The sequence below is a fragment of the Mus caroli genome, chromosome 5 (genome assembly GCF_900094665.2).
Source record: "Mus caroli chromosome 5, CAROLI_EIJ_v1.1, whole genome shotgun sequence".
Lineage (NCBI taxonomy): Eukaryota > Metazoa > Chordata > Mammalia > Rodentia > Muridae > Mus > Mus caroli.
The window spans coordinates 24,988,389-24,999,521 of record NC_034574.1 but is presented as its reverse complement, the minus strand read 5'-3'; the positions used below and the strand labels follow the sequence as shown (position 1 = coordinate 24,999,521).

At 48.6% G+C, this 11,133-nt stretch overlaps 1 protein-coding gene across 1 annotated transcript in view; it reads left to right on the top strand.

The window, feature by feature from the left end:
- The window catches only part of Cib4 (calcium and integrin binding family member 4), a 61,570-nt gene extending 51,597 nt beyond the window's left edge, over window positions 1–9,973 (top strand). Inside the window, exons 5-7 of the mRNA XM_021163698.1 lie at window positions 7,118–7,227; window positions 8,134–8,222; window positions 9,792–9,973. Of these exons, the coding sequence (XP_021019357.1) occupies window positions 7,118–7,227; window positions 8,134–8,222; window positions 9,792–9,822 (230 nt within the window). The 3' untranslated portion in view covers window positions 9,823–9,973. The remainder of the gene's footprint in view (window positions 1–7,117; window positions 7,228–8,133; window positions 8,223–9,791) is intronic.
- The last annotated feature ends 1,160 nt before the right edge of the window (window positions 9,974–11,133 follow it).

The following is an 11,133-nucleotide window of genomic DNA, read 5'->3' as shown; positions in this document are numbered from 1 at the left end:
GAGAGAGAGAGAGAGAGAGAGAGAGAGAGAGAGAGAGAGAGAGAGTTAGAGAGTTAATTGGGGTTGCTTACATGATCATGGCTGAAGGGTTATTTACTGAAACATGGCAATTTACCAGTGTCTACACCACTGAAGAAAACTATTCCCTTTCCCCCACAACTGTTAACTCTCAATAACTCCTGACACAGGGGTGGGTGAAGCTTCAGGAGGCCGCCTCCCCACCACAAAGGGCCTCTTCTGCAGATCTGAATGGAACCTTCAGCTGACTGACTCAAATGCTAATCTGTTCCAGAAATTCTCACAGACACACCAGGAAATAATTTTTTTTCTGCCTTTATCTGGGCATTCCTCAGCCAAGTCAAATTGACACACAAGATTGGCCATCACAATAACCATTTCCAATAAAGTAAAAGAAAAGATATGAAATCTCAGCAGAAAAAAAAAATGCAGCTCTGAGAAGGAATTAAATGGGTGGGGCCTGGCAGCTTCAGCATGGGGAGACTGAGGCAGGAGGATCACATGTTCAAGGTGGGCTATGAAGGGAGTTCAAGGCTAGCCTGGGGAACTTAGCAAGTCTGTATTACAACATTTTAAAAAGTGAACTGCTGGGATGTAGTTCAATGGCAGAGTGCCCACCCAGTCTGCAATAGCCTTTAGGTTCATACCTCACTGCCAAAGAAAGCCAAACACAAAAACACATATGAAATCGGAAGTCAGTGGGCGGGCTCAACAGGAAAACTGAGGAAACAGACGAAAGGGTAAATCTGAAAACACACGAAGAAAAAATCTGAATAAGAGAGAGCAAATATTGAAAGAATTTAAGAACAGGGCCTCTGGGGCATGCTGAGTTAGAAAGGTTGAATGTACAGCAAGTCAGTTGGAAGGTAAGAAAGATAGCTGAAGAATCACCCCAGGTGGCTTCAATTTGGTACATGACACAATTTCATAGTGAATGAATCCCAAGCCAAATGAAATCATAGACCCGTGTATTACCTCAACAGTCTCATCCTGTATGTGTGTCTGTCTCTGTGTGTCTTTGTGTTCTGTGTGTTTGTCTGTGCCTGTGTGTGTCTGTGCGTGTGTCTGTGTGTATGTCTGTGTGTGTCTGTGTGTGTGTCTGTGTGTGTCTGTGTGTATGTCTGTGTGTGTATGTCTGTGCATGTGTGTGTCTGTGTTGTCTGTGTGTGTGCATGTGTGTGTCTGTGTGTATGTGTCTGTGTGTATGTCTGTATGTGTGTCTGTGTGTGTGTGTGCATGTGTCTGTGTGTGTGTCTGTGTGTATGTCTGTGTGTGTGTCTGTGCATGTGTGTGTCTGTCTGTGTGTGCATGTGTCTATGTGTGTGTCTGAGTATGTGTCTGTGTGTAGGGGTATGTGTGTGTGTGTGTGCGGGTGTGTGTGTCTATGCTCCTTTATAGCTTCCCCCTTCCTTATCCCAAGCAGTCACGAGCACCCCTAGGGAGTATTCCCTGGATCCCAGAAGTCCTAAGCTTGCTAGTCACTACCAGGGTTCTGTCAGATGTGGCAGCTGTGCTGACTGAAGTCCCCGTCACGCTCTCTAGGACAAGACAGCTCCTCTAGCAGAACAGTGACCCAGCTCAGCCTTCTTATCTCAGCCAAGAGTGCGTGGGTTGTAAGTCACAGAAACTTAGCTAGTGAAGCAACAGATAAAGGCTAGGCAGTGAATAGTCTGCCCGGCGTGGATGAAAAAAAAGTCACCCAAAGCTCATGGCTTCAGGTGCCGTGCTCCATGGCTTCAGGGTGCCTGCCAGTTAAAAGTCCAGGCTTGGCTTAATTGGGCCCTTTATGCCTCTTCCTTCCTCCCCTTTCCTCCTTCCTCCTCTTCCTCTTTCTTCCTTTCTCCTCCCTCCTCCTTTCTCCATCCTTCTCTTCCCTCCTCTTCCTCTTCTCCTTTCCTCCTCCTCCTCCCCTTTCCTCTCTCCTCCTCCTCTTCTAATTTTTATTCTCTTTGTGATAGGGTCTCAATATAAAGTCCTCTCTAGTCGGGAACTCACAGAGATCTACCTGCCTCTACCTCCTCAGTGCTGGAATGAAAGTGTATGCTATCACTCCCAGCAGGACCCCTCTTTTAAAGTCTCTTAAAACAAAACTCCAAAGTTCTAGCTACGCTGCTTCCCATCCGGAGAATGCTGGCTATGGAAGCCTTTTGGGTTGCTGGCAGAGCACGGTTCTTGTGTTCATGGACCTTTAGCCCTGGCTTCTTGCTGCCTAGGAGCTGGAGTCTGCCCTCAGCTTCTGCAGGCTACCCTTGGACCCTTGATACACAGCCTTGCCAATGTGACCACGTATCTTCAGAGATAATTAGGGGGATGGTCCTTGATGCATCTATGGTTAGAGGAAGGCTTCCATGGTATAATCTGATCATGAAAGTGCCATCCATCCCATCATGCCTGCCAAACTGTTGGTTGGAAGCAGGCTACAGTCTCCATCTAAACCAAACAGTACTAAGAGGTGTGCATTATGGAGGGTTGGGGGACAGGGCATGTGACAAGTGCGTATGTATCCGGGGTAGCCTCAAATTCACTTGAACTCCTGATCTTCCTGCCTCTATACCTCTAGAGTTCTGGTATTATAGTAATGTACCATCAAACCCAGCTCCAGATGTCTGTTCCTGAGTGGCTTCTCTACTCCCAAATATGGAATATGTACACTATAGACCCCAGAGAGGAACGAAGGCCTGGGTACAGCTAGAAAGCTAAGTAGCTTCTCTGCATGGTTGCTAAGTAAACCTCTGTTTTCTCAGACTTGAGCATCTTTATCTGTGCCCATGGATGACTACCGTCGTGCCTCCATGGCCTGTTGCTCATACTCTGAGTAACTAGCCACAGACACCACTTCTCCGTTTCCATCTCTCAGAAGGTGCTGAATGGCTCAGCCAAGCCAATGATCTGATACTTTGAGTTGGAATCAGCCTTGCCAAGTTAACTACAACCAAAAGAAAAGCAGGGTCACATAAATAAACCATAGGTGAAGATACTTCTCAGGGACAGGAAAAGCTGGTGTTATGGCTCAAGCCTGTAATCTCAACACTGAATCAGGAAAGCTTCAAGAAGCAGGAGTTCAAGGTCATCCTCCTACACATAGTGAGTTCAAGGCCAGTCTGAGATTTGTGAGACTTTGTCTTGACAAAAGGAAGGAAGAACAGAAAGAAGGAAAATGGAAGGGAAAAGGAACGAAGGAACGAAGGAATGAAGGAAGGAAAGAAGGAAGGAAGGGCTCTGCTTCCATCTATGGTTTCCAGAGCCTAATTAAAAAAAAAATCTCCAAACCCATCAGGGATTAGATGCTCACAAGCATCTTCTAGACACAGGATCAACTTTGCTTAGCTTTAGAAATGAGAATGTTCAGCCCTCAGAGGTGAGACTGAGTGATTGGGGCCAAGCTGGAGACCAGACACACACTCCTACCACCAGTGTTCCTGAATCTTCCCCTGTTCCTCTCCAAGGCCCTGAAGCACACAGTTATTCCCCTTTCCCAATGATCCCCAAGCACAAAGACCAAAAGCTCAACTTTGCCTTGAAAAACAATGGTGTAAATAGGTATCTGGGACTCATGTCCCAGGCTGTACCCGCACACCCAGACAAGTCAAAGCTCTCTTTGTCTGAAGAGTGAGTACACGGCTGTCTGCTCAGTGTGAGGCAGAATTCCAGGATCCTTGTATCTAAAGCCTGGTACCTACAGGCTGCTCAGGATGTCTGAAGTGATGGCCCATAAGGAAGAGGGAAGAGGAATGAAAAAGAAGAATGAAGAGGGACAGAGGAGAATGTGTTGGTAACGGTCATGGTAGTGATTCTCCCAAGAATTCAAAGACCTCTCAAAGCTCCTGACATGATGACTCCGAGCGAGAGTCGGGGACCAGGCTAGGGAGCGTATCAAACATGTAGACTCTCCTCTGAATCAAGTCTACATCTTAGCAGGACACTCCCCCACCCCAGTTTCTGCCCCTAAAAAGTCTAGAAAGCCATGCTTTAGCCTCCTGTCTCCCAAACCTGACTGCACACTCAAATCACCTGGGAGTTAAAACAAAACAAGAAACAACTTGATGTAATGGTAGATCCTGGTCATTGATCAAGCCCTCCTGGGTATTTCTAATGTGCAACAGATTTGGAAGCTCCTGCTTCAGCTCACTGTGTCAGTCAGGATCACACTCAGCTACATGTTGCAATGTCCCTGGTTAAAAACAAAGGTCTAGGGGCTGGTGAGATGGCTCAGTGGGTAAGAGCACCCGACTGCTCTTCCGAAGGTCCAGAGTTCAAATCCCAGCAACCACATGGTGGCTCACAACCATCCGCAACGAGATCTGGCGCCCTCTTCTGGAGTGTCTGAAGACAGCTACAGTGTACTTACATATAATAAATAAATAAATATTTAAAAAAAAAAAAAAAAAAAAAAAACAAAGGTCTACAGACAGGCAGTCCAGAGCCAGAATGGTGGCTCCAGAAGACAACAAGGACCCAGAGTCCTGTAGGCTTCCTAGTCTGTAAAGTGTTGCTATGAGACTGTTTTCCTATTGTCCTCATGAGCACAAAATGGCTTTTGTGCCTACAGACTTCTCAGCTCTCTTCTAGTCAGGGAAAGTGGCATGTGGGGGTAGGGAGGGGTGGAAGAAGGAAGAAAGACGGAATTTACATCCAAAGACACAAATGAGTCAACTCCTCTTCTCACAAGCTTTCTTGGAACTCCACCAAGACCCTTCAGTTTATATTTCATGGGCCAGAATGATGTCATACGGCCACCCATTGCTGCGGCAGAGACGGGAAAGCTATGAATTTTCATCTGAGCACAGTGTCGTCTTGAACAAGAACTGTTTTGAAAATGGCTACTGGGTGAGACTTGCAGAGGGACTAGAGCATCTTGAGGCCTGGAACTCACCTCCCGGGAACCAGTTCTGCATTGAGGGACATTCTGGCCTCCAGGTGGCCTCATCTCTTCATACCTCCAGGATGATGTACCACCTGTCAGAGACCAACATCTGGGCCACACCTTTCAGAGACCTAACCCAACCACAGAGGTGCCAGTGGCTAGCTGAGGCTGTAGAGGGAGCCTAGGGCAAATGTATTGAAAGCTTGCCCTTGGTCTGCAAGCAATGCGTGGTTTTTGCTTATAGCAGTTCTCTGAGGAAATACATTTTGGAGATAATTGGTGACTGAGCCTTAACCATGCAAGTTCCCTAAACTTGTATGGTGTCAAGAAGCAAGTGAGAGAGAGCCCCCACACCCATCCAAGTGGCCAATCACAGGCTGTGAGTCCCAAGACTGCTGGGTCAGCATAGACAGAGATCCAGCCAAATGACAGTCTCCCTGGCCCTAGCCCTCTCCCAGACAGCTCTGCCCTTACACCCCCAAAGGACAGGAACCATCCAGGGCTACATTTACTCTAGCAAATTATTCTGTTTTCATATGGCTTGGGACCAAAGCCATGTCATTTTCTGTAGTCTCCGCATGTGGGAGCCAGGCCAGCAGGATGCTTGGGGACACTGCAGGGGCGTACTGAGATGCTGCGGAGTTACTTACTGGCAGTGTGGTGTCACTGCGGCCACTCGATGCTTCCTGTGCCCCCACCCCTTTCACCTGCTCCTCTGACTCACTTTCTATGGTGTGCAGGAGTTATAAGGGAGAGCCGAGCAGGGAGAGAACCCAAGAGCAGCTCAGACTAGGGCTCCAGCCATGGGCCAAGAATCCAGCCAGGGAAGTACTGTACCTTCCATATGCATATTTTGCTTTTGGAGACAGACATTTCTTGGCTCTGCTGTAGAACGACTCTGGTAATAGCAGACTCTGAGCCTCAGTTTCCCTAATAGCCCATTAGCTCTACCTGTCATTCTTCAAAGTGGCATGTTAGAGTCTCTCGGGCTTCCATTTTGAGTACTTAGTGATAAGAAGTGATGGAGAATTAAGCCCTGGCTACAGCTAACAGGAATCTTCTGCATTCCAGACTCATGACAAGGGAGGCTAAGTATCCCCTATGCAACCTTCACATTGTAGAGACACAGCTATTTTTCTCATGTTACAGACAGGGAAACCGAGGCTTAAATAATGAGCTGAGATGTTACACACATACACATATGATGTGATGGTGTAAAGAAGCCAAAAGTAGCTAATCATAGTGGCTCTAAGGCTCCGTGGCATTAGGAATCCTGGCTCCTCCTACTCGTGCCTTTGTTTTCCATTCCCATGATAACCTTATTGTCTCAAAGATCTTCCCAGAAGTCATTTGACCACCTCTTGGAGCAAGAGAGGCTGGGGAATGCAGTGTTCAGTCTGGATAGGTGGCTTTTTGTAACGAAGGCAGTTGTGCATGGTAAAGAGCGCAGATTATCGGTAGAGTCTGAATGGAAGGATTTAGTCACAACCCCATCAACTACTTAGGGTAAGTGACCATTCATCACTGGGTACTGCCCTCAGAATTAGAATGTCAAGCTATATGGAGCATTTCTCAAGCCCCTGGGCCTCTGAGGGTGCAGTCAGAGTTCTTGAAGCCAACCCAATAGTGGCACAAGGTGCAAGAACTACCATCCCACTTCCCTGAGAAGCTGGGACACATGTCCAAGTCAATGAGGCAGCCACTACACAGGGACAGAAGCATGGGAAGATGCCCAAGGATTTGGATTCCAAACCCAGGCCACCTCCCATTCCTCCTCTACTCTCCCGGCTCCTGGCCACCAGGCTACGACCTGGCTTCTGAATTCTGAATTCTGAATTCTGAAATGGAGATTCCCACAGGCTTTGACATGAGGCCAGGTCAGCCTAGGTGGATTTGAACTTTGCTCTTCCATTCCCTGGCCCCATGGACAAGCCATATCATACCTGAGCCTAATATCTCCTCTCGGCAAAATAATAAAAGAGTAGATGGTGAGGATCCAATGACTAAAAGTAGGATGCATCTGAGCACACAGTAGCCATGCAGTCAATGCTTATAATTTTTGCAATCATTGTTGCCTACGGTTGGTCCTTCTGCAGCATGTTCCACCCCTTCAAGTCAGCTAGGCCATGTCCCAGATTCTAGACCCACTTGGGGCAAGTGGACCCCACTTAAGCTCTCAGAGACTTATGGGAGTCGGTCCACAGGCCAGGGACTCAGCCTCCATCTCCTCTGCAGATTTTAACGAGAATGGTTTCATTGATGAGGAGGACCTCGAGGAGATTGTGCTAAGACTACTGAAAAGTGATGACGTGTCTGAGGACCTGCTGATGGACGTCATGCACCATGTGTGTATCCAGAGGCTGAAGGGTGGGACCTGGGTGGTCAACCAAAGCTCCCAGATACAGGCCTCCTTCTCCTTCTTGTTCTCCTTCTCCTTTTTAAAAGATTTATTTATTATATGTAAGTATACTGTGGCTGTCTTCAGAAACAACAGAAGAGGGCATCAGATGTCATAGATAGTTGTGAGCCACCATGTGGTTGCTGAGATTTGAACTCAGGACCTTCAGAAGAGCAGTCAGTGCTCTTAACCACTGAGCCATCTCTCCAGCCCCTACAGGCCATCTTCTTTGGAAGGGATTGGTCCAGAGTCCCCTGCAGCTGCCATGGGGTGGGGGGCACATGGTGCCCTGAGAAGTGGGTACACAGTGGAGAGAACTTTGCCTCAACTGTCTGCCCTTCCAATGAGAATCGTCTATGTTCCCCAGAACAATGTATCCTGCCCTCCCTCCTGAAAGCTTCCCACCCACACGAGGCACCAAGGACCACAATGTCTTCTCCTGTGCTATTCATTAGGAGCACAGTGCCCAGATGTCCTAGTGACGAGGCATAGAGAGAGCCCTGAAAACCTAAGATGAGGCACAGGCCCATGTGCTCTCAGGCTATGAGAACCCCTGAGTATCTCAGGTCTGGATGGTACCACCTGACTCGGGCTTCTTAAAATGCAGGGCCCATGTTAATGTCTGGCTGATGAGATGAATGGGGCCTACTGTTCTCACTTCCACATTGGTGCTGGAGGGCCCCCCTGTGAGAAGAGTCCTTCCAGAAGAAAGCCTCCTCTACACCTACCTTAGCTCACACACCTTCACCTCTCTGTGGGGCAGAAGCCCTGAGACACTCTGGCGTGTGGTAGGTAGACCATTGTCTCCCTCCTCTTGAGATCCAGCTCCTCACAAGCTCCTCCGTCCCAGCAGGTCCTGAGTGAGTCAGATCTGGACAATGACAGTATGCTTTCCTTCTCCGAGTTCGAACACGCCATGGCCAAATCTCCAGATTTCATGAAGTAAGACACTCTTGAGGGCGGGGGGTTTTCCACCAAGGTTGGAGGGAGTGAAGGTTCCCCAGGACCAAAGGCTATCTCTCTCTTCCTATGGAAGTCATGGGTTTCCAGGGCTTCACTGATTCTTTCAGAAATGGTAAATGAAGCTTCCGAGAAATCAGCTAACCTTGGGGAACTGAGAGGGGCTGACAGTTGTGAGCCTTCAGATCTGGCCTGAGCATAGCCCAGATACACTGGGAGATGACAAGAGAAACAAATGGTTCCACTGGAGAGCAGAAGGGATCTTAGCGATCTATGCTCCAGACTTCCTGCAGATGACTGGCTCTCTGCATTTCCAAGGCCATATTTACCCGTCTTCTAGTTCCTTCCATTTCAGAGTGAGTGCATCATCTCTAGAGATGGTCCTCATCATGACCGAAGAGGCCTTTCGTATGCACGCCGAGTCGGCATCTGGTGACACATGCCTTTCGCGCTTGCCCCTAACGCTCGCTGCCCCTTGCCTCGTAGACTAGATGAGTTTGATGGTGAAGAAGGAAGATGGCCTTTGAAATTTTTACAAACCAACTCAAAAGAGGACAGAGCCGAGTCTAGCAGGAACCTTGGCAGGAGCCAAGATAGCTACACATTCCCGTCTCCCTCCCTCCCTCTTCCTAACCTGCTTCTCCGTCTTTCTGACCCGACCCCCCCCCCCCCCCCCCCCCCCCACCCTCCATTCTCTCTTCTCCTACACACTTATTTCCACTGCACACCAGCAACCTCTGGGTTGTCAGACATGGCCTATCATGTGTCATGGCCTCCCAACAGTTTGTGTCTGTTTGATTTAACTTCAGTGACTCTTAATGTCCCAGCTCAGTTCTGAATTCCCAAACAGGGATTCTGACTGGGTCAGGCCACGCTTCTTCCAACCACCTTGATGGACATGACATTTCTATGTTCCAGGGATGGGGCTAGGGCAGAACCTAGAGATGCCATGCTCAAATTACCCCCATTAAAGGAAATCCCTCTTCCTCCACAATGGCCCTACACAACTGAAATCTACCTGCCCTGCACCTCTGTCTGAATCATTCCTGTTTTTTTCCATTGGCCACCCAAAAATTCAGAAACCCTTTGTGTTCTGGTGATGCTAATAGAAGCTTAAAGAAAGTTTAGGAATTGGGGAAAGAACTTAAACTCCTTGCTATGCAATCATGAAGACCTGAGTTTGACCCCTAGTGTCCATATTAGAAGCTGGGTGTGGTGATGTAAACTTGCAATAGCAAGATTAGGGATGCTGAGCAGGAGGACCCCTGGGCTCCCTGGTCCCAGCAAGAGACTTTGTCCGAAAACAAAACCATAAACAAGGTAGATGACTCCTAAGGAACCACACCTGGGCTGCTCTCTGGTCTCCACACGTGTGCATATGTGTACATGCACCCTCATTGACACTCATGAACACATGTACACACACACACACACACACACACACACACACACACACAGAAGACTGTTTGAATCAGCTGGGACCACTGCTTACAGAAAAGGCCATGATAGGACAAGGTGGGGACCTCAGATGGCTCTGGGACTCTCTTTCAGCTCCTTTCGGATTCACTTCTGGGGCTGCTGATGTGGAGGTCATCGGCTGGTTCGGCAGCTTCAATGAAGACTACTGGACACCCCCTGCATCCAGGCACTGTAGAATCTGATTTGAATTATGACTCAGCTCTGACCCTCCTTCACCTCTAGAGTATTGTTTGCTAAGTAAATATGTGTTTCCCCCATCCAGACCCACTGCTTTCTGAAGGTCCTACATAGGGAATTGGTGTTTCTTCTAGGGCTCAGGTTTGCCAATAACTCCCGGCAAGCGGGCATAGCAACCTTTTTGAGGACAGAGTTCAAACCTTGACCCATGACAGAGGAGAAGACTAAGCCAAATGGAACAAAGTTCAGAAGGGAAATATTTGTCCTTCCCTCCTCTGGAACCCACCCATGATCAGGATGCACACATAGCTGTCATTCCAGCTGGCGTCTGGCTTGCCTGGCTTCCTTCCATGGAGAAGACATCTTGGCCCTGCTTGCCACCCTTGGACCCTGGGGATGGGACCATGTGTGACCAGCATTTAAGGCCTATTTGCTTTGCCATTCAGCCAAGCCCTGTAATGAGTTTGGCCACTCTGGGGACACTTTAGGGTCCAGCTGTCTAGAGACTCTGGGACACAGGAGAGGTTCATCATGGGAACTTGTGGGAGCTGCCAGATGGCTATCTGCTGGGCGTGTGGCTTTTCTTATCTATGTGCATCTGAGGGAGGGAATAGATCTGATTACAAGGAAGAGTTGTTTTTGCTACAGTGCGCACTTGAATCCTGTCTTTAGGTCTTGACTCCCCTGTTCAGTCGAAATAGAGACTCGTTACTTGACAGAATACGCTTGATCTAATCCAGATGGGTGGAATGTTGGAGGAGCCCAATGGTGTGGCACACTCCTCAGCTGTGCTCTCCTCCCAGAACGGTCTATGGGACTTTGTGCCCTACCCTCTGCCCTATCAAAGTTTCCCTGGAGCAGCCATGTTGGGAGAGCATACTTTGACCCTCGAAGGTTGCCAAAGCTTGTCGCTACCTTGGCGCCCACTCCCTGAGGTCATGTCGCTGAGAGTGGTTTAGTCCCAGCTCACTCCTCCAAGAAATAAGCTCAAGCATGTATAAAGACCTAATCAGCCAGCTCTGTCCAGTCAGAGCTGAGTACAAGTCACCCCCACTCCCTGCCACGGCACAGGGCCCCTGGGATCACAAAGACTCCCTCTGTTTCCACATGAGTGTGTGATATTTGAGAAACCAGGACTGAGGAGCCCAAAAGACCTGGTTCAAATCCTGTCTGTGCTAATTCCTTACTTGGTGGGCTTGGGCAACTTTCTCAACATCCCAGAGGTTCCCTGACTTCA